Raw genomic sequence first — 24,197 nt, 5'->3', positions numbered from 1 at the left:
CCCTTGCCTTACTGTAATGAATATTAGTTATGGGTAAACATGAAAAACAAATGAAAGAAGATCAGAATTCTTAGTCAATATGCACATTTTATTTACACATTTATTTGCCACATTGTTTTTGAGGTAAAAAAAAGAATGACAGAAAAACAAAGATTGTGAGGCCCGATTGCTCAAGAACTTACGCAAGTCAGGCTCACGTTCGACAGCGTGAAACATTTTGTTTAAGGGGGAACGAAAAGTAGTCACGGAAGCAGAAAAGAATGACTGAAATCTGTATAAAAAGTCACTGTAATTCTTAATTACCATGTGATAATTTACAGAGGTACAGTACAGCATCTAAGCTAGCAAAACACTGTTTGACACTGTTTTTTTTGTCATTGAAATGCATCCATCATACAGAATGCGAGCACCATAAAAGCATACAAAAATCTTACCAAACCATCTGTTTACAAAGTGACCAGATTAAAAAAAAGAAATCCTTTTTAAAAAAAAGTCTATCTCACCTTACACACCATCGACCCCGCAGCAAGTTCATATTTCCCTTACACACTTAGTCACATGAAGGGTATTCTAATTCCATTGCTAGTACACATCATGCCTATCACATACAGTATGGTCCAGATGGTGTAGTAAACAATCATTCTTATTGGGGGTTTGAACATAGAAATAGCTAGATTGATTGGATCTCTCCCTATTGGTCCACAGTTTTTTCAGTCCTCCAGCGCTCGACCAGGAGCTCTGGAGATGCATTCAGTCTCTGCGGTGAGCCCGAGGGTGTTCTCTCCCACTTGGATTCACTCCCTTGGCTTGTGGTGACGCCTGACCAGCCTTGTTCTCCTCCTCATTCCAGCTGTCAAAGAGGAGACAGAGTTAATGGAGGGTATTGGATGTGTGAGCGAGTACAGAGACAAAAGGAAACATGTCGAGGAAGTAAGATACGAGACCTGTGAAGAATAGGTGGAAGCACTTCAAGGTAGATAACGGACAGAGGAAAAAATTATACAAGTGAGGGAGAAAATCCAACAATGAGAAGACAGATAGGTGACGCTCGCTGCTCATATTTTCCAGCAGTGATAATGTGGTTTTTGGCAAACCCTTTTTTAATCTGATCCAACACTTGTGTTGATGAGTGCGTCATTCTTACCTGGAGCTTTCCTGGCAGCAGCGAATTTACCTCCCTCTGCCAAATGAAGAGATGAAACAGTCATTCAATGCACTTGGGCACGTGCACATGCAAGTACAACACAAAGTGGCAGCTCAAAGCAGGTCTGAAGTTTATGAGAATTCACCTTTAATGATTTTGGTAATTCTCTCTGATTCCTCATCAATCAGATTTGGGTTCCCGTGGATGGTGGTGATCTTGGAGAAGTCTGGGCCTGAATGTTCAGAGCAAAACCATTAGATCCGAAACACAGAACAACTCGCGCCTCACAAAATGACGTAAAGGAATTACATCAGTTTTAAAGGTGCAATATATAAGTATTAAATGTTTATGTTAAAAAAAGATCAACAGAATATGAAGAATAACAGCTTTGACGTCTTTGTTTTGAAGTGAAAAGACATCTGTATGCTAACGAGCTAGCCCCTAGCCAGTTTGAACCTTGAGATGTAATGGTCGATAGTAAACAACAACTTTGCAGAGTCAGCTTATATGACCGTTAGCTGCGAGGTTAACTGATCTTACTAGCTAATAGCAGCTACTGTTAGCAGCTGTGAGCGGTCACTATGGTGAAATGCTTCCCCCTAAATGTTTGGAGTATGAATTTGACAGGTGGCCAATCTTATACATTGCACCTTCAAAGGTGAATCACATTCTCTTTTCCACCTTGAATTAACCATGTATCTTGTATATACATATCTACATATAAAATATTACAAATGAAATACAGTTACATGATTATTTCAGGGCGGAAATGACACAAACATAATGAAAGAAACCTGTTTGATATAAAGAGTTGGTGTATGGAGACCCTACCCTCAATGATATAAGGTTCGTTCCCGGTGGTGTATCCGGCTCCACCTTCAGACGGGCAGCGGAGAAGGGTGTTGAAAGTCACTTAACGACTTAGCAACTGTACTGACTGACAGATGAACAGACTGACAGGTACATACACCCGGTAAAACACCTCCTCCGCCACCGCCAACACAAAGTCAAGCACAGATGTGCGGTATTTATGAGCACATACACACACACACAAAAAATGCACAGGGTGCAAAGTAAAGGTGTGCAGCGGGGGGTGGGCGCTCAGCTCAGAAAAAGAGAGCAGATTCTTTTTCTTGGCCCGCTTTTAAGCTGCAAGCGCCAGTGAAGCAGTTGTAGCACCCCTGAATGGCACATTATACTTTGCGCACTGCTCACACATCACAGCTGTATTAGGCAGAGGATGGGTAATAATAGGATTCCTGCCCGTGAAGAGCACTGACAGGGAGATGAATAAAGGATAAGTGGTGAGATGGGCAGGCATCCAAATCATGGTGCACTGTGGGAAGTAGGAGAACATGAGCAAAATCGTGAGCTCTATCTGTATGTACCTATGTATGCCTAGACTATTCAAACGTCATAAACCACAGTGAGCTTTTGATGTTTAACGTGGTGGCTGGCCAAAGCTTGTCACAATCTTGAAATACAGAGTGTTTAAAAGAGTGTTCTTTGTGTAAAACATATCTGGCTGCACATTACTGAAGCATGTTATTACACATGATTTGTGATTCTCCTTAGCCTTTTTGCTTGCTAATAGTGAAACTTTGGCCCTGGAAATTGATGTGATGGATCTACTGTGCTGTTTTAATCCTGTCAGATGTTCAACCGATGCTTAGTTTTACAGGTCAACGCTGATCAAGAAGTGTAGAAACTGAAAAGACAGGCTCAAGCAGCAACAGGGAAACTCTGGCTGGCATTTAGCCAAATAAAGCAGCGCTTGACATAAACCATCTGGGTATATGGTTTGTCTTCTAACCACTAGTGGTAAGCCAAAGTGCTAGCCTTTAGAATATAGCTAGAAACCAACAGCCAACATAAACAAAGTCCTTCTTTGATATTACATGATCATTAAACATGGGAAATAATTACATTTACCAACCTACAAATTAGCCATTAATGACACAAAAAAGTTGCCTTTAGGGTCAAAATGGTGCACACCATAAAAATGACGTGTCCGAGAACCTAATTGATGATCACCAAGGAAACATGAGATATAATGTGAAATGAATTCCACAGACATGAAGCTCAGTTAACTGTGGTCAACAGGACCATGGATGCATTAGTTAAAAGAGCTGTTAAATGATGCCATCATGCTCTCAGGGTTGACAGAAACTGACCTGCAATCGGTTTTCCCTCTGCATCAACTCCACCTGCATGAAATAAAATGTTCTGTGTCATCAAATCGATGTGAAATCTAGTTTGTATCTTCCAACGTATAATTTTCACTCACAAAACGAATGATCCTACCTTCGATAACTCTTGTGACTTTGGTAATGGAAGGCTGCCCTGCATTGACCCTGGTTACTTTGGTGAGGGAAGAATCTCCGGTGCCGACCCTGGTGGTTATGGAAGCATCTCCCTTGATGACCCTAGTTACTTTAGTGAGTAAAGGATCTCCTGTGCTGACCCTGGTGGTTTGGATATCATCTCCATCGATGACCCTAGTTACTTTGGTGATGGAAGGATCTCCCGTGCCGACTCTGGTGGTTACGGAAGCATCTCCCCCAATGACCCTAGTAACTTTTGTGAAGGAAGGATCGTTCTCAACAACCCTGGTTACTTTGGTGATGGTAGGTTCTCCTTTGATGACCACCTCAGTGACTATTGGCTCTGTCTCAATGACTCTCGTTACCTTGGTGATAGTGGGTTCGCCCGTCTCGATGCGCCTGGTCACCTTTAATTCAGGGCCTGTAGAGAAGGAGAGGTACATGAGTATCCCATGAAACGACTAACAGAGTGCTGTTTGATCCAGCATAATTGTTATGTGTTTTTCTTGTAAAAATAAAAAGGGAAAAAGAAAAAAGCAAGCTAGGGACTTGTTGTAGATGTTGACTAGCGTTTCCAATGAACTGCTGCCTATGAACAGATTTAATTTTGAGGCATCACATGACTTAAATTTTTAATATTCTTACACCTAACACTTACATGTTTTGGCATAATCTTGTCTACCAATTTGAAAATTATACAAAAGGAAAAAAATTCTTTTGAATCAGCTTCGAACAGAAAACTTGAGCCAAGGACATTCTTTCACTTCTTTGATATTTTCTGCCTCTGAGCAATGATTTTTTAACATGACAGTATTTATATGAGCTATAAAGAGATGAAAGCTGACAGATGTGTGTTTGTATCAGAGGCTTTCTGATCTGAAGTACTCTTGATACGTAGCCTACTCCTGTAATCAGAGCCAGAACTCACGTCATTAAGAGATTTGGGTGATTTTTGCTTAAAACTGGGGCTGCACTGCCAGGATACATGACCCAAATGATTGATTATTCCACCTATAACCAAAATGTAAAGATGATTCAATGATTTAATTTATTGCTGTGTGTGTGCGAGCAAGAGTGTGTTCTGCGTGGCTTTAAGACCACATGTGCAGTTTGTTATTTTTACACTACAGGGTTTATTTCCTGCTGCAGATTACAAGAACAACTTCTTGAAGTTGCCATTCAATTCAAGACTCTTAAACAGTAAATTAACATAAATAATTGTTTGTATGCTTTAGCAAGATGAGCTAATCTTCCTATCATAGCAATTTGATGTATTAATCACATTCTAGGAGCAGTTATGCAATTATCTGATGGTATCACAGAAACATTTCTGTACTTTTCGAACTTCTACTGTAGCTACTCTCATGAAACCTATGTTGACAACACACAATGCCAACAGCTGTGGAAAATAGAAATCATTATAGCTTTAATCAAGCTTAATGTACTTCCATACAATTTAAAAAAACCCTAAAAATCAAATCTCTCCAGTCCATACCATGCACCCAATTACCTTTGAAGAGTCACACATCATCTCTCCTACGTTACCCAATACACAAGGCTTGCTTCCATCTGTGTGGAAGTGCACTGGACTCAGCCCAACTAAACGAACAACATCCAAGATTCCTCTATGGTCTCTGACCCTGATATGCTTTGACAGCCTAATTACCTCATCCCTAAAGAAGCTGATTAAATTTACCAGGAGGCCCAAGAGGACTTAAGCAACAGTGAGAGTGGATAACCAGAGGAACAAAGAAGTGGTCTCAGTGGAGCAATGACATGTATGTAATATACATGTGGCTGCAGGTTTCACTTCAACAACAGATGTACATTTTTGAAAAAAGGACATGAATAGGATTTAATGCCTTTCATAATAACCATTAATGTAACTTACACTAATAGCAGTCTTACCTGTTTCGATGTAATGTGTAGTTGTGACGACCCTCTCTGTGAAGTAACACACGTAGCTTTAGTTGTAGGAGATACAAAATATTCACATGTCATACAGTGACAGTGGCACTACGGACACTTACTGAGGAAGGTGAGTGGGATCTCAGTATATGTGAATCCAGAAACGAACTAAAGGAAAGAGAGGATGAAAAATATAAGGACACACGATAATAGAAAACCTCTCTTCAATCTGTCAGACATATGTGTGTTTTCTCCTTCCCTACCTTTATCTGGATGTACCTAATCAGCTTCTTCAGGAGGACCAGGAGGTCCTGGCGGCCCACGGGAAGGTCTGTAAGTAATATAAATCATCAGAAGAATGTAATGCATCCCAGCACAGAGTGCACATTGTATGGATGTATAATAATGCAGCTCATGGGTTTTCAAAATCAGTTTCTGTGGGCCTCCTCTGAGACAAAGCTTGGATAAAGGCAACCTCTCAACCCTGCTATAGTTTATCTGCTTAGTTTTGCTCAATTACTGGATGCAGATGGAATCTGATCCCAGAGACACTCAGCACGTCAGCCAAGACGGCCTAATATTGCGTTTCTTGACACATAAATGTGATATCAACTCAGTGCTCAAATTCTTGTTTACGTGACATAATCAGAATTCCTATCCTATGAAATTCTCCAGTTGAGATATAAAAATTTTCCTTTTCTCTCAACAGGCTAAAACATATTTATGTATTATTAAGTATTTAGCTTATCTAACTAAGTTATGTTAATTCTATCACGATAGACAAAAGCTGCAGCTGCTCCTATTGACACTGATTTTCTTTGATTTACATCCTATATGTTTGAAGGCTCTGATGTCGACCTTCCTCACCTGCGGGATACAGAACATTCTTCACCACGTGGATCACACCATTTGTTGCCATCAGGTCACTGTCCGGCACATCCACAGAGTTGACGTTGATAGAGTTGTTTACCTGGATAAAACAGAGAAAATAATGTTTTCCAGGGTATACATGTTATGAGTTTGTGAGTTATGTCAACTAGTGCCTTAAAAAATGTACCCAGACATGTATTTTCTCAGACATCTAAATAAGGCTTTACCACGTTTTTTTAAAAAATAGTTTGACATGTGAGGTCTTGAGGTGAGGTCAGACTTAATAGGATTCACAGGCAGCGTGCTCCATTGTTGGAAGTAAGATCTGGGGATTTCCATTCGTGATTAATTTCCTGCTATTTAATTGCTGATGGTCCACATGCTGACGAAGTAAGGGGCTGATTTTCTTTCTCCTCTGCCTCTTCTCTCACCCACCACATTAAGCCAAATCATTCACATTTCAGCCTCAAACAACTTTTTTAAACCCGAAACACACATTCCCATGAATCACTGTCGCCTCTCTTTTTCTTTTGTACTGACTGAGTCCTTAATCTCCCCCTCTAATGTGGTCAAACATGCTTTCCTCCGTCCATTAAGGAAGTCCTGCAGGCCCGATATGAGACATTTGCTGATAATAGTATGATCAGAGAGAGAGAGAGAGAGAGAGGCAGGGCAAAATTGAGGTAATGGGTGAAGTAATAATAAAGCCGACATAGTCTGACAAGCAGGAGCAAGGCAGGCAGGGGAAAGTAGCTGGTGGAGGGCTTTAGAATTGGGAGCGTCGGATTAATACAGAGAGTGGGCGATGATGGAAAAGACAGGAAGCCAGGTTCTATTACTTCTGGCCTTCCTCCAGGAGATTCAGCTTTTGAAGTTATAGATTAGCACCACCTCTTTGATGCTATTGTTCACATCAGAACGTGGGGGAAAGATTGGGTTTAAGACTCACAATGGAGGCTCTGAGAGGAGAATTAAAACTGGTTTTGTGTGGTCATTTAAACGCCAGGGAACTTTTAACTGGTTATGAAACAGTCTTAATTCAACATTGCATTGATGCCTTTTATGACATATTGGGCTATTTCTATATGCTTATTCTTAATGCCTGTCCACTACTTCCAAAACAAACATGCAGATGAAAACCAGGTGGGTGTGCTGATGTTGCTTTTGTCCACAGGGGCCGCCAGAATCAACACAAAAAGGAAATTTCTGAGCGATATGGAGGGCCACTTGTTTTATAGAATCGTTACAATGATCTAAATTTGCTCATTTCCTAGTTAAATAATGATTGGGTTGCCAAATATTCTTGGGCCTGGCCAAGTAAAGTATATGAAAAGAAAAAGAAAACAAAATCAACCCCTGGATATTGTCTGCTTTGTTTCTTCCTCAACTGGCACCTTCCTCCATTTCAGAGATGCCAATTCTCAATCAAGAGTGGGCTGAAATTAAAAACTAGCTGGCAGGCAGCTAGTTTTCGGGGAATAATCGTGGTTGCATAAACAAAACAGTCTTGAGTTGTTGGATTTCATGTCCTGATGCATCTGCTGCTGCCGGGATGGTCGAACCATTCAGTAAATCAGTCGTTTACTTTCATCCTGCGGACAAAAAATAGACACTGAAAATGATGGTTGATTGCACATACAGACAAAACTTGCAGGTTGTTGCCCTGGAGGGTTTTGAGTAGATTGGTGACTCCTCCCTCTAATCCTCCATTGATGAAGACGCCATTACTGAAGTGGTACAGCAGGATGACCCTCAGAGCATTCACGTCACCTGTCAGTGGCAACACAAGGCCAACATGTTTTCACGATGTAATGGATATCAAGATTTTTCTTCAAAAAGTCAGGTGCCCGGAAAGATGTGTTCATTCCGTTGGGGCACTCACTTTTGAGCAGATCAAAGTCCTCTCTAGTGAGGCCGTCAAAGGCATCGTCCGTTGGTGCAAAGATGGTGAAGGAGCCTTCCTGCTTCAACAGATCAGTCAGGCCTGCTGTCTCAATGAGGGACAGGAAAATCCTACGTACATTCAAATAAAATAAAAGAAAGGAAACAAGACAGTCATTAGTCCACACCATCCACACAAGAGCAACATTAAGGTTGAAATTTTAAAGTTCAAGCTTCATGGGAAGGATCATTTGAGCCACGCCTTTGTTTATTTTGGTGTTATTTTTAAACATAATGATCAGTGACCACACATAAGCCGTTCTCTCACCCTGCGAGTGTCCACTTTTTTCTTTACCAATTCTGCTGTCAGTTTCATCACAGTGAAACGTCTGTTTTCAGACTGCACAAACTAGGAAATCAGGGAAAGGCGCAGCTACAATAACCGCTATAATGGCACATGAATCCTGCGCTGTGAGGAGAACGGATTGTATTTCACGTTTGGCCAGAAAACCAAGCGTGTGTCGCTCATTTCGGACAGGAGGATTATGGGTTTGGCAGTGTGATGTGATGGAGTTCGGGGATTTGTGTGTGACCTGTGTGCATGTGTGGTCCCACTGAGTCACACATCTGCTTCCTCCGTTATTCATCATCAGTCTTTAACCGGTGCCAATATCTGGCATAGGGTCAGACAATGTGAAATGTGTACAGTCAGGCATTGCCGCTAACATTTAATTTTATTGTGATGTTATTGTTCTTAGACCATGACTCAATGTATCCCTTTTCCTGTGTTTAGTCTGCTCCCCCTTCTTTTTGTTTTTACGATAAGACTTTGCTTGACCACTTACCCTCGTCTGATGTATATTTCTCATGGAAAACTGAGTGCACATCACTTTAAGTGTATATAAAATCCTGTTTCTAACTAATTTCACTCACATTAGATCCATAGACAATTGTACTGTGGTCACAACAGAAACCACAGGCTACGGCACATTGAATCAAAGATGGTCTATAATGAAAGATGACTCATTACAAGCTACACTAATGGTAGGCAGTGTTTCCCACACATAGACTTCACTTGGCTGGGCCTCCGAGGTATATTAATGGCCATTTAAGTATATTTGATGACCCTTTTACCACGTCTAAACTTTAGATTTTTATCTGCCAGAGTGAATGACGCTATCCGCGATCATTTGACTAGGTGACAATCTGTCAATCAATCTGTGATTGTGATGCAACCTTCTATATTCAATGCAGGCCTTCTTATGCCATTGTGTCGAAGCTAGTAAGTGCATAGGTTGTTGTGATGTCATTCGGTACCACGGTTGTTTCGATACATGTAGGCTACATAATTCACAGCAAGCTTTTTTCCACATCGGAATCGAAGCTAATCTATGTTGAATTGAGCCATGGTGTCTCTCTTAATGTAAGGAGAGCAAATATATGAAAAACAATGAGAGAACCCAAGAGTACATCTGTTCTGATGTAAAACCAATACATGACCAATAACGTGAAATAAAATGTAACTCTTACTTGAACCGTCCATCCGTGTTCAGGTGCTCGAACATTGTTTTCTCCGCAGGTTTGATGAGGGACCTCATGACATGGAGGGCACCATTGCTCCCCTCTTTGCTGCCACGCACCATGCATGAATTTTCTATACACACCGCCTAACAAAGAAGATAATTCAGAGAGCAGGGTTACACATCTTGAAAGTCAACGTACACATCTGGTTACTATTTTGCTTGTGGAAGGGGGACTGCGACACCGTCCTGTTTGATTACAGTCAATCAAAATTCAAAAGCGGAATTCCTATGGGGGAATTCAACCAGCTGTTTCTGATGTCAGAGTCACCAGAGCAGAAACACACTTCATCTGCCATGAGCTGAACTAATTAGCTGTTTTATTGCATATGTTTACAGTTGAAATGCAGCGGAATCATGTTAACACTCAAACAAGGGGCCTCGTAATGACTTTCAGATTTCTACAATAGAAGCCAGCGCTGTCCATTGTCTTTCCATCACTTCTTTTTTATGCTTCACCCCCGCTCTTTTCTGATGTCGTTTGATTCTCTGATGCAAAAACAGAACAAACACACACACATACATAGCTCTTACAGTGCGGTAAATGAAGACTCGGAGCAGTTTTCCAGCCAACGTTTCCAGCAGCTGTCCATTGTAGAGTTCGCTAAGTGTGACTTTGAGCTTCAAGATGTGGTTTTCCAAAATGTATTTCAGGACGCTCTGGTCTGTTGACATCACTTCCTCTGACAAACACACAGAAAAGTGACAGATTAAAAATGTGCGCTTGAAAACGTCCTCGTAGTGAACAGCACGAAGTGACTCAGCATCTTTTTGAACTGAGAAAGGCAAGATCTGAATTTTCCTTTACATCCTCTCCCGAGGTTGAGTCACTGTGCCAATCTGATGCCAACCAGAACCTGACCAGAGATCAACTCACTCGTGAAGGCAGTGTCTTCAGGAGCAAGGAGTGTGTACTCCGTCTTCGGACCCAAAACGGCAGCCAATCCCAGTTCCGACACCATATCGCTGAAAGTGCTCTGAGATTGTCCCATCAGCGCCAACCCATCCTTGGCTGATATGGATCAAATAAAGATGACATGTTGGTGATCACAGATGTAAGATAATTGGAAAAAATGTTAGCATTCAATGTGGGAGACGTTGGATTTACCTGAGTCAGGGACAAGCACCTGGTCGATGAGGTGGATGACGCCGTTGGTGGCAACAATGTCCTTCTTCAGCACCATTTTGATGCCGTTGACTGTCAGACTGTCGCCATCGCAACCGATCTGTATGGTGCTGCCCTCTGCTGTCTCGTACACTGACCCTGCCATGATTGCTTCTGAACACTGGACACTGTTCAGCAGGTGGTAGTTCACCAATGCTGAGTAGGTGGGTCGAATGAGAGGAGGAGAGGATTAGAAAAAGTCGCTGATCTGAACACACCTGTTTCCTGCAGTTATTTTTGTAATCAGGTGACACAATCCAGGGTTTACAGCTGCAGTCATTACTCAATACACATTGCATACGGACAATCGTGAATATTGTTTAAGCTCTTTGAGAAATATTTAGGCACTTCTGTCAGCAGTAGGATATTGGATTACATCTCAGACTGAGTCCAACTGTCAAACAAAACAAGCAAAAACTGGCCTGTAAAAGCAACGCGATGACAACATGAAAAACTTTTCCAAACCCACCAGAAATTGAATACAATCAGTGTCAGCCTGCAGGCCAAATGACTCTGTGGCCTCAGCAGAAACAAGGCACATGGCACTATATCATCTTTACTTTGGCTACTTTTGCTATTCTAACATGGTTTGTCTAAGAGTTTGTTTGCAAAATGTCTGAGAATTTATCTGAGGTTTTATTGTGTTCCCACAGGGAGCCACTCACCGAGGACTTTGCAAAAAACATGCTACTAGAGGTTCCTGGCAGGCTAGTGACTCAGCATATAGGAAGATAAGCTGCCACTGTGAGCTTCATGGACGTGCCTGTGTGTGTGTGTGTGTGTGTGTGCGTATGTACTGCTTTATCTGATAAATAAGTTAAGACAGGTAGGAATTTACAGATTCCATATCAGATTTTTTCATTCAATTTTTGATTATTGCAGAAAACAAGCTCTGTGGCAAACACACGTTTATGATACTTACACATTTGGTTCAGCAAGATAATCCACCTTTATGATTTTTAAAGCATCGATGAAATCATCAGAAGTAAAAAGCTAATGTTATGCTATGAATGAGCGACACTTTAGTGTCAGGAACCCCAAGCATCTTGTTCAGAATCAGAAACAGAATTCCTTTATTTGTCCCACAAAAGGGCAAAAGAGTGAGAATTGTTTGCAACTAAAAATGGATCGGTGACAATGTTTAATGTCCCCGACACCCTCTGTCGCCACTTGTTAGCAGCCCCCTTTTTTGTTCCAAGGGAATAAAACTTTGATTGTTGTAGCAAGAAGAACAGTCTTGGAATCTCCAAACTCATTGGAGTTCATCATCTTGGAAACATGAATGTCTATATGACATTTCATGCCAATCCTTCTCACAGTTACAGATATTTCAGCCTGTAGCAAAGTTGTACCAAATCCTTCAATGAATGGTATACTAATAGTTTATGTCATCATTAGTGTATCACAGGTACCTGCAATAACATCCTTGTCTTCCATGATGCGCTTTAGGTAGCCTGGGCTCAGTTTGTCAAAGGCTTCATTAGTTGGAGCGAACACAGTGTAGTGGCCGGGCTGGTCCAGCTTGTCCATTATACCAGAAGCCAGCGCTGCAGCCTGGGTAGAAAGACACATACAGTAAGTCAAATGTAATGTTGGCCCTTTTCAGAAATCATCTTAGAGTGTTGTTCATTTTACATACATTGAAGGAGGAGAGCTCATCGTTGACATCCAGTACTTCCTTGATGGTGCTGCCCACAGCGCTGATGACCCGATCGATGACATGGACCACACCGTTTGTGGCCACCTGGTTACCATGGATGATCCTGGCACAGTTCACTGTCACAATCTTCAAGGAGAGGGAATTTTGTAAGAAGCCAAGACCATTATTTGGGTCACAAGATTTTATAGACATAAAGATTCAATCATGCAGTCTGTGCGTAAACTGACCCCATTGGAGTAGTGGTTGATGTAGAGCCCCAGGTCATTGTACATTGATGTGACTGACATGTCGTTCTTCATGTCCTTGGTCAGAAGACGGTGGTTCACCATGTGGAAGTGAAGAGCGTTGTACAGCTCGATGTTCACATTTCCCACCAGTGCAGCACGTACATTCTGGGGGAAATCACGACCTTCGTTAACGGCCAATAAGCGTGTTCATTTATATTCCCACAGAGAAGTGCCAAACCTTTGGTCTACTTACAGAGTCCAGCTGATCCCAGGCTTCATTGCTTGGTGCAAACATGGTGAAGGAGCCTTTGCCTTCAATTTCCCCTCTCAGCTTTGACATGTCAGCATATTGCTGTGTGGTCGTAGCCTTTACAAGGCTCAGCGTACCATACACATGGTCAATGGGAGCCACTAGGGTGGAAAGCAAAGGTTTCGTTCACACTCAGAAACGGACTAGTCTAATACAAATTAATTGAAATGTTTTTCTCCCTTTGAATCAATCCATATCATAAGACTGTGGTTGTATCCACCTACCTGCGGGGCATCCTCTCATGCCCTCCAGCTTCATGTACCCGGGACAGCACTCGTAAAGGACCACACTTCCCAAACAAAAAAAAGGAAGAACATGTTAGACCACCAAAATGATTCATTATTGTACAGCATCTAAAAAAAGAATGATATTGAGTCAGAGAACAGTACATTATGATAATTTGCTGTTTGTGCAACAGCAAAAAGAGTAACAGAACATAGCAAGATGCACTGGTGACCTTCCTGGTGCCCAACATGTTCTGAATAACGCAGCGAAAGTGCCCCTTTTGGATGTCCCTATGATGGATCAAACATGATAAATTGCCGTCTATGGTATAAATGTGTGACAACTTCCTGTGCCTGCCAAACATCCTGAGTCTGCTACTGGCAAGATGCAATGTGAATGTGTAGTGACTTCATCTGTGGGTCCCAACAAGATGCAAAGAGTGACGAGCGTTTGGACGGAGAAACCGTGTTGACATTTGAGACAGGAGAGCAAAGCGGGGGGAACTCACTCACCAAATGACAAATCCATAATTGGGCAAATCACATTTGAAAGTCGGAGTAGAGGAAGTCACTGTTAAACATCCAAAAACAGCGAGCGAGTCAAGGAGAATGAAACAAGACAAGAAAAACACCATTAACATGAAAGTGGTACATTAAACGCTTCCACAAGAAAACTGGCGGAGGGTGCACAACTCCCAGCAGGTAAATCAAAGAGCAATGCTGGACTGGACTCAGAGAGAAAGACTAGAGAGGGCCAGCTGGCATCATTTCCAATATGCCGTGCAACAGCAATAAATATAGGACAGCTTTCACTGTTTTCAAAATGATTGTTGAATAAAAAATATAAAGCAGCATTTCTACAGGCTGTCACAAACGTCCAATCCAACAGTCTCCGAAACATTGTGGAAACGCACGGCTTGCGCATTCCTTAGAAAATCAGAGCTTTACAGTATATATTCATATTCATCTGGATACTGAAAGCATGCTAACATGAAAACCAGAAATGGGTGTCTGCTCGCCTCCTGCGCTTCGTCTTGGCCATTAATCTAATTCCCAAGGAAGCCTCCAAGAAAAACGGAATCTTGATATACAGTCCGCTTCTTGTGCCCACGTAAAAAGATTTACTTTCTGGAGGTGGAAGGAACAGCTTATGAACATTTGTGAAAACATAGCCTCGAAGAAGTAGAAACATCCTGGCAAGAAGCTGAGAGGAACCTGCTAACCGGGAGGAGCTGCAGCTGCACGTTCCTCCATCGGTCATGCTCGGTATGGTTGACAGGAGATCAGGTTGCACTTTATTGCAGTGTTGCGAATGACAGAATGAGGTGACAGGAGACTGACTGTGCAAGTTCTGTCAAGTTTAGGTTTAATGGAGGAATAAATCATGATTTTTAAAGTGCAAGTGCACTGAAAATTAACCGCAGGAGGTAATCAAGGTATAAATGTGATTGGGACACATCCTAAGCTAGCACAAACCTTCCAAGAGGCAAACAAACAAGCAGTGAGTCAACATTGGACGCTCTACAATGATCCACCAGAGAAACAGCCGCACAGTCCTTGAAGGCTGGAACAACTTTAATTGGTGGTTTAACTCAAAGCACTTCATTGGGTTCCAGTTGGATCTATGAGCTGTTTGCTAACGAAGTTTACTGAGAGAGGTTTGCTTTTGAATTTATAGGTTTCCTGCTTTCTATTTTCCCATGGAAACACCACGGCCCAATCCCATTTATAAGTTTTGGATTGAACCCCTCGCCCCTCAGCACATGGTGACCAGCAGTTGACATTAAAATCTCCCTTCAAGACCCTCATACATGATCCGTTAATGCAGATGGTGTTTACATTACGACTGGACATTTCCAACCTGGCACCTTTTGCTGGGGTGACTTATCTTGCGTCGTGGAAATCCTGGTATTGTCAACCATGACATTTGCCATTTATCCCATGGTGGTAGAGAGACACAGGCACTTGTAATCTGTTTACACACGCTATCAACCAAGTACTCAAATAAGTGAGCACCGCCTCATCATCTGGCTGCTAATGTTAGCTGAATGTTATGAATGTTATGAATGATGTTAGGTTAGCGGCTAACATTAGCAACCAGCGCTTCTTTCCCCGACAGTCTGCACTTATATTATAGGAGCCGTACCATCTGTAGCTATTTCGCTGCTGGGCTTTATAAAAGGATACATTAATGGTATATTACTTTTATATTGCAAGAGACTAAATAAATGTTCAGTGAACTAACAAAAGTAAGTTAGACTTTAAATAAACTGCTGATTTAAGTATTGGCACATACACAGCAGAATACTTATTAGTGTACAAAATATACCTAAAGTTGTTCCACTTGTGCACATAAAAGTACACTGAATACACTTAAAACTGTGCTTTTCTACAATATAATTACAACTCAAATATACTTAGTCTAAAATAAAATAGCAAACTTCAAGTTAAGTAACCATTATCATACGTGAACGGTGCTGATGTATTTATTAAGTATTTATTAAGTATGACAGCTTTTAATATACTTAGTATATACTGCAACATTGAAATACTTGAAAATGAAGGACTGTCATGCACAAATCATCAATAACATGCACATGTTTGCAAGCTAGCAAGTTAGTTACCCAGACATCAGGAAACTAGAAGCAATTTATTTTATGTTTGTTATAATAAAGGGGCCGAAATGCGTTGAAACAACAGAGAGTTCTTGTGACCCTCGGTTTGGTGTGCCTCTGAAAGCTCTCCACTTTTTTACCTCTCTAGAGCAACAAGAGGACACCCTACCCCCAGAAATGAATGTGCAAAACGGAAAGAGTAGGGCTAAGTGGTAGGGGCAAAGGATGTGGAATTGGGCCAATGTCTCTTACTATATGAACTCTGTGGTTTCCCTACTGGACTCACTTCCAAAACAAATGACTGTTTGCTTGCTTTCCTGTCAGTAAGGAACAGCACTGATGTGTTATGCAAGCGAAAATCCCTCCCTTCAAACATGCACATAAACAACACAGAGCAACATCACTCACTTTCTCCCCTTTGCCTCCCTAAAATGACTCACGTGTTTTTGGCAAACCCCTCTCTTTATCCCCTTTAATCACCGTATATGTGTTTACGGAAATGTTGATAGTGAACGTTGAAGAATTGTGCTATTTTTGAGCGTATACACAACACACGCAGTCCCTTATGGCGCAGTCGTCCTCTGCCCCTGACATTAATTGTTATAATGTAAAATACATAAATACCCATGCACAGCTGTCAGGAAAGTATGAAGTCATTGCTCTCCGGCCGTGCTCTGGCAGGATAATGGATGCAGTACAGACCAGAGAGGGAGAGAGAGAGCGAGCAGGCCTCTGGCAGTGTCACCGCTTGAAACCAGCTCAATGTGGCTCCCAGATGAGCAGATGTGCAAACGTGGGGCATGAGCACACACACACACACACACAGAAACAATAGATGGGGTTGTCTGGCATCGGACACATTACAGTTTCTCTTTTTCCTGTTATGTAATCTACAATCAGCAGTCTCTCCTGTATCCTCATCAAGTGCAAGTGGCTTTCCCAAACACCGTGCCAGCATTTTCACTTTTTCTACACACAGTAATGGACTCGCTGTATATTCAGATGTCATGGCTTCACCACTTCTCTGACATTATTGTGATTCAACTTCAAACTCCATTCGCATGTCCCGTCCGTCACCTACAGCATCGCTTTGAAAAAGAAAATTGCTTCCACCTGAACCTCCCGCAACATCACCTCAACAGATCTTTCATGCAATTAAGGTATTAAGAATATCCCCATGGAACCATTTAACTCCAGCGTAGATAATTAGAAGAACATGGCAACATGAGCAGATCTCGCATCCACGTAATTTGCTCTGTGTAATAGTGGTTTCCAGAAGATTCAGTCCGGGCAGCACTTTAGCCGCTGCGCCCTCAGAGCTTGTTAGAACAGCGCCTGTTCCGTATACAAGCCTGCAGGGAAGCAGCCTCACTGTGTGGACTCAAACAACCTCTCCTAATCTCCCATCAACACCAAATCACACTCAGACATAAACCTCGCCTGGGTGGATTTTCTTCACTGCTGCTGAACAATGTCCTCACTGTGACCACAGTGAGTCTGTTTCTGTTTTTATTGCCCTCGTCGTTTTGCTGTAAGTCAGTCGCTTGTTTCTTTAATATGAACATTTTTATGATGTTAGTTTTCAGCGTCTTTTTAAGCTGCTGTCTTGGACAGGACTGTTTTTGATACAAGAGATCTTGAATCTCAAATGGAATATTCCTGGTAAAATAAAGGTAAAATGACTAGAAAAATAAAAATACAACTGATGGTTGATATGTTCCCACAAATGATAGAGGATTCTCTGTTTTGCTCTCATTTAGCTAAAAGGCAAAACTGTGAAATGTAGATGAATTTCTGTTTTCTTTTCAATTATATTTGATGATTTTTTTGGGTAAAATTCTAAATGATTTTAACCTCTATCTTAAACCTTTTTTATACCTAATCCTTGGTGGTAAGGGTTAGGGTTCGTTACGTTGAAGGACTTTTATCAAGTGAACCATTTAATGGGATTTGTAAAAGGAGGTGCATCTTCATGAGTCCAAGAGACTTGTTTGTCGCCCGGGGAAACCCTCACAACCTCCCTGCTAATGCCCACTCATGTTATATTATCTTGGAAATTGCTGGGTGCCTCCTTGTAATGTTATCTCCATGTAATCCAGCTGTACCGTGTCGGGGGAGAAAGTGACTCACTCTCTGGGTTCAATCACCCTTTTTATCCATTCTCTACTCTCTCATCTCTTTCCACGCTTTATCCCAAAGAGCAGCAGGTGTCACAACAGAGTAGGTCTGCATGTGTGTGTGTGTGTTTGTGTGTGTGTTGTTGTACGTGTATATCTCCCGCTGCACTATTTAAGTCGCCCACAAGGCAGCAAACAGCTCCAGCTGATCCTTACACTCCATCAACGCATCACCGGCTGCATGTCACATCTGTAATTTAATATCAGTCTGCACGTAAGCCATGGGAAAATAATCCCAAAGAATAAGACCAAAAATCTAAAACTGTTAATGCATGCTACTATTTTGCTGGTACCCAACATTTTGGCTCAATAACATCCTGTTTCCAATCTGAGAAAAACTATTATTGTTACAGTTTACCACCGAACTCAGAAACAGTTTCCACTCTCGATGTGAAACTGTAAGTCAAATCATCACCAGCGATCAAGAACTCCTCACTCTTTTCAAAAAGCCTGAAATCTGGTGTTGCTACAGCTGCTTGCTCTACTCTTCGTTTCACCCAGCTGCACACGAACACTCGAAGCGTGAATACAGATTTTTTTTTTTCCCCCCCGAACACCTTGAGCGTGTCAGAGGGGGAAGTGAGGCATCATTCACTGTTGATAGGAGTTTACATCAATATCAAACAGGTCAACAATAGAGGAGCTGCGGGCTACAGTCTGCACAGCGTGCCCAGACCTGAGAGCAGAGGATGGGGTGGATGAGGACAAAGAGAGATAGATACATCGCATGTGTACGTTAGGATTCCATATGTAGGAAACTGAGCATGGGGGAAATCCATTGTATGTTGAGCTTTGTGGCAGACAAGACAAGAATGTGGTCCGGGTTCATACGGAGCTGACCTCTGACATATGAACCGCATTAAAGCTAGGAGAAGGTGAGGAGGTGAGAAGGTCGGTGCATGGGGTGAAATTCATCCACATGTACAGACACAGGCACCTGGAGGTCACTGATGTTAGTCTGACATGTTAGAAAATGTCTGTGTGTGGAGGCTGGGGGGGGGGACAGTTTTGCACTTTGGACTTTTGAAGTTTTGCTTAAGACTTACGCCTTCTTGCCGCAGATGGTGCCTTTGTACCAGTTCCTACACGTGCTGAAGTACTTCTTCTTGGTCCCCATGACCTGCTGCAGGGCGCACACATTGGGCCTGTGAGGAGGGGAAGATAGGGACGGGATATGATGGAGCGATAAGGGAAGTGAGAAGCAGAGGTGGAGGAGGGAAAAGTGCAGGTGAGGAGAGTTGTGGGAGCGTATGAGGAGAGAAGAGGGGAGAGGAGGGGAGGGGAGGGGAGGGGAGACGGAATAACGAGAAGAGGGGAGGGTTTTGGTGAGTGAAGGTATGACAAAGGTAGAAGTATGTGCAGGTAGGGAACATCGTCACTTATACATGCCACTGTTTCTTGACAATGAAGACCTTTATTTTGAAAACAACAACAACAACAACCCATTAATTTGATGCTTTTTCTCTCTTGCTATCACTATTTCTTCATAGAGGTTAACTCCAGACAGAAAAAGTGAAGATGTTTAATCAATTTCAAAAACACCCGAACACATCAAGCGCTCATTATTTTGTGAGAGGCACTATTGAACTTTCCGCCATGGCTTGAATCGATATTTCTCATCAATGGTCCCAGCCCGGTTCTGAAATTCTGATCGAGCGCTCTGTCTGATTTAAAACCACCTTAAAACAGCTGCACAAATACACAATCCAACACATACTGCACTTACATACACATCTGTACACTTTTTTTACTAAACGTGCAATTTGTGTTCTCACATCCGCAGAACAGATGATTAGGATTGTTAAAATCAAAAGGCTGCTGCTAAATTCAAAATAAAAAAGTGTTCTGTAAAGTTTGCACGTGACACCCGTCGCTCCCCTTCTCTCCATCCCCACGTCCCGTCTCCTTACCCTTCCTTCCTGGCCCTTATGCGACTGTGGGTGACTATCTTGTCATAAGCTGAAGAAGCCACGCTCCCCAAGGAGCAGAGTGCCACCAGCACCAAGGTCGCCACCAGCAGCTGATGCATCCTGGGAAGAGTTATCAGTCCACAAGCACACACACTCCTCTCGTCCTTTTCAAAAAATGCACAGGCACACCCTCACACACACCCCCCCAAAAAATGACACAGGAGATATGGGAGTGCGAATGAGAGAGGGAGCTTTTATACCAACAAGTCTCTCTCTCCAGCACACACCCACTCTTTCCCTTGCTGTCTTTTCCATACTATTACGTCCTGGTCTCACCCTCACACACCCTTCCCCTTCAGTCCAAATCCTTCCCCCAGCTCTGACTCAAGGTAATTGTCTCCCCCTTCCCTCCCTCCCTCCCTCCCTCATATGAATTTCTCAGGATTTTTTTTTTTTTACCACCATCCCATCCCAGAGCACCGAGGACTCCCTGCTACTCAAACTTTACGTTGCTCCACACTTTAAAAGTGACATCTTGTCCTCCAGCCTGTCCTTTAAAGATATATTAGACTGCTATGTATTTAAGGCTGTAAAGTAAAATTCATGTGACAGAATAAAATAGAGTTATGATCACTTTGATTTAAAGCCATTCTATTTCATATTCACACCCAAGCGCGTGCGCACACACACACACACACACACACAAACACACACACACACATACACAGACACACACACACACAGACAGACAGACAGTAATCACACGTCTAATATGTGTCTTTGGGGTATTTGGCAACACAATATGTGACTTAAACTGACAGAAATGCTTTAATAGGCCGGGAAAAAAGGCCGTAAATCAAACTCAAAGAGCCGTGGTGATAAATCTGTGCAGATGATAGCTTTACACTTTTCTTGACAGGAGCCTGACTGTGTTTTTATCATCTGTCCCCCGGGACACCGTTCTCCTCCTCATTACTTTTACGACGCAGATTCATCATTCCCAGCAGCCTCCCCTCCCCTGAACTCCCGTTTGTGCTCAGGCTTCACTTATTCCTTAATCATCCCCCCTCCGTCATGTTCATCGTTCATCAGCCCTGGACACTCTCCTCCCCCCGAGTCCCGACGTCTCCCCCCCCACAGCTTTCTCAGTTTCCGTCTCACGGCGCTGGGGCCAGATCTGATACAGCTTCAAAGGGCCGAATCAGCCGTGGAGCGTCGCCATGTACGGTCTTGACTTGTGAACAGGTATGCTATCGTCGTGGAAACATGCAGGTCAGCACTGCCTTGGTAATATTGATTCATGGTATTAAAGGAACGGTTCAAACTAAAAGTGAGAACTCGGTCATTATCTTCTCGGCCTCGCGCAGATGGAAATGCAGGTGTTCTTGTCCTCCACAAAACATTTTCTGGAGCTTTGCAGTAAGACAGCGTTGAAGCATTCTCCTTGAAGAGCTGAAGCAGATGGGGACTTTTTATACAAATGTGAAAAAAAAGAGAAAACAACGGAAAAAATGGCTCCATCCGGTGTGATCCATGTCCCCAGGAGCCCAGACATCCTAAACTGATTCAAAAGGCATTGTCAAGCCCCTTCAGCTGGGGCGCACGCCCATGTTTTCTGCTTGATAATGAATATTTCAGGTTTAAAAGGGTGCAAATAATGTAACTTCCAAATCAATTTGGGATCTCAGGGCTTCTTGAGACTTGGTTACGCCTGAAGATTTGTACGGGCTTTATTTCATGTTTATTTTTCAGTTGTTTTTTAACATTTTAACACAAGTCCCCATCTACCTCAGTTGTTTAGGTGAATGCCGCAACGCTCTTTTCACACCAGACTAAGGAATTACACCCAACTTCCCATCTACATGGGGTGAGTAAATAACGTAAGGATTTTTACTGTCCGGTGAACTGTTCCTTTATGAGCTGAATCTTTTGGTTTACCCCACAAATGTAACACAGACAGTGTGCCCAGGTAAAGGTAAATGCCTTTTTTTCCTCTAACAGTGGAACATGTGACGCAGTAAGGCAAATATCAAGGAGATCTTTCTTGTTGAAAAAAATAATAAATAGGATGTGATCGGCACAATAATACAAACGGCTGTATCACAGATTTACTCGATGTTTATGAACTCGCATGGCGTCTCTGAGGACAGCACCATGCTGGGAGGCTAAGCTGTCTCCAACAGGGCCTAACTTCCTGTCTATAATGCAGTCTTACAATTTGAAAGGAAAAGGGGACGCACATACTCACCCTAGCTTGCAGCATACAGTAATTTAAACCTTACCAGCTATTGATTTATTTTATGCTCCCTCCCCATCTTGAGGGTCCCCCCCCCTGCGAAAACACAGTACATTCAAACACACAGAGACTCTACAGTACATGATTGATTATCACTTTTTTCCCCATTTATCTGTGCACTGTCCCCACTAACTTATTTATTCTCTATAATAATGGAGGGACAGCATCATCACAGATGTCCATCCTCTACGAAAAACTTCTACGAGGAATTTGAATGCTGTCGCTGGACACAGTAACACACCACTTTCGTCTCCAAGCTGCAGGTAGTTGTTCTGGATCTCAGCTCATGCAGGGGAATATGCAGAGATGAACCGGAGAGCAGGAGCTGCATCCTGTAATAACACCTCCCCCCAGTGGAATGGACTTGTCAGTACACTCATGTCTGAGATACTTTGTACTGCAACTTGGACGAGACATATTTTTATGGCCTCAACACGTGTCGTTTGGTCATATTTGTCTCACAAGGTCGAGTGAATTTTTATCAGATGGCAGTAACTTTTCATCCCTGAGCTGTAGGACACTTCTGTCAATGGATTAAAGTGTCAGTGGCCTGGCCACTGTCTGCAAAATCTATTTGATTATTTAAAGAGGTATTATAGAATATATTACAGACTCTAGCGTACAGATGATCTTTTTTTGTATATCATGTTCTGAATTTTGAATTCAGGACATGTTGGTTGGCAGGACACTTGGCAAGAACACAGAAGTCTTTTAAATGTTAAAATGAATTTAAAGAAAATGACAAAGCAATGTAGCACACGGTAAGTTCATACCAGCTCATCTCATCCATGAACGCCTGGAATCTGATCCCATCCTTTTGTTTTCGATCCATCAGATGCATCACTGCATATCAGAACAACCCAACAACAGTGTGACTGATGGTCTACGAATTTCACACACACAAATGTGATTTATTTTTGAAACACTTCATACATATTTTTTGTCCTTGGGGAATTATTAACACCTTCATGTTTAAGTGGTGAAGGGAAATCTGATGTTTCAGTTCAAAAGGGAATGAATGATAACAAATGTGTAGCATTAAATATTACTGATTTGATTTATATGAGTGAGATTCTAATGGTGTGAGCAGCTATAGAAGCCATCTGAGCACTTTCTCCTCATGTGTGTCTGCGTCCCTGACAGCCTCGCTCTTCACAGCTTTGGAGACCCATCACAAACCCCGGGAGCATTTCGGTTCAGCCTTTTGATCGCACGTGGAGCTCGGTTGCGTCACGCGCTGAATATTTCATCCCCCTTTCACTTGCTTGATCACTTGTTCGCCGATAGAAATTACAGGCCACGGAGAACAGCAAATGGGAAAGTGAGTTCTGAGAAAAAGGGAAAAAGCATCCGGTTGGGTCTGGTCTGTGGGAGGACACACTGGGAAGTGGATGCAATTTGGCTTTCACATGTCTGTTTTTCTTCTTCTCTGCACAGCTTTCAAAAGGAGGAAAATGCATCTGCTTTCTTGAAATCTTTCTCCCGTCACAGAGAGCCATTAAGATGGTTTCGGCTATCCGGATGCTCTCATGCGAGGACACTCATCTCCAATTTCACAGAGTCAGACAGGTGTAATGTCATGTCAGAACTTCAATGCACAATTCATTAAGAAACTCACGCTGCTCATAGGCCCAAAAAGAGAGCTCAGTGGCAGTAGTACCGGCTGCTGAAACATGCTGGCAGATAGATGACACATGTGGGCTTTCTGTACTGCCTATTAGGACTAATGGGAGGATATTTCAGCTGTTAGTGGAAGGATAGCTGTTGGAGCAGGATGGAAAAAGCTGAAAGGGATTTAGTAATTCAGTGCTAATCTAACTCCAACTATCCACTCATTATACGGTACTCACTTCTGGGATAAACAGTCCTTCCATTCAAAACAACAAGAGGGATGTTGAAGCTAAAA

General features: G+C 42.4%; 1 protein-coding gene across 2 annotated transcripts; it reads right to left on the bottom strand.

Annotated features, from left to right (window-relative positions):
* Nucleotides 1-67: 67 nt before the first annotated feature.
* LOC115594563 (periostin) lies at nt 68-20,395 on the bottom strand. Of its 2 annotated transcripts, XM_030438706.1 has the most exons (23): nt 19,996-20,395; nt 19,132-19,230; nt 13,294-13,358; nt 13,013-13,170; nt 12,760-12,924; nt 12,512-12,658; nt 12,285-12,426; nt 10,816-11,028; nt 10,585-10,719; nt 10,242-10,390; nt 9,658-9,794; nt 8,129-8,259; nt 7,886-8,016; nt 6,244-6,346; nt 5,640-5,707; nt 5,499-5,544; nt 5,377-5,412; nt 3,449-3,889; nt 3,319-3,351; nt 1,976-2,020; nt 1,290-1,376; nt 1,145-1,180; nt 68-850 (listed from the first exon to the last, which is right to left on the bottom strand). In XM_030438706.1, exons 1-23 carry the CDS (start codon nt 20,112-20,114, stop codon nt 795-797), a joined length of 2,742 nt encoding a protein of 913 aa, XP_030294566.1. In that variant the 5' UTR covers nt 20,115-20,395; the 3' UTR covers nt 68-794. The 2 variants fall into 2 exon arrangements, with proteins under 2 accessions (XP_030294566.1, XP_030294567.1); XM_030438707.1 differs by lacking the exon at nt 1,976-2,020.
* Between the last annotated feature and the right edge of the window lie 3,802 nt (nt 20,396-24,197).

This window comes from Sparus aurata, chromosome 13 (assembly GCF_900880675.1).
Source record: "Sparus aurata chromosome 13, fSpaAur1.1, whole genome shotgun sequence".
NCBI classification, from domain to species: Eukaryota; Metazoa; Chordata; class Actinopteri; order Spariformes; family Sparidae; genus Sparus; species Sparus aurata.
This window is presented reverse-complemented; position numbering and strand designations above follow the sequence as displayed.

Coding starts and splice junctions, on each gene's coding strand:
- LOC115594563 (XM_030438706.1), bottom strand. CDS start 20,114: ATGCATCAGCTGCTGGTGGCGACCTTGGTGCTGGTGGCACTCTGCTCC. Junction 10,391..10,584: donor TGAAGACACTGCCTTCACGA/GTGAGTTGATCT, acceptor TGTGTTTGTCAG/AGGAAGTGATGTCAACAGAC. Junction 6,347..7,885: donor ACAACCTGCAAGTTTTGTCT/GTATGTGCAATC, acceptor TGTTTTATCCAG/GTAAACAACTCTATCAACGT.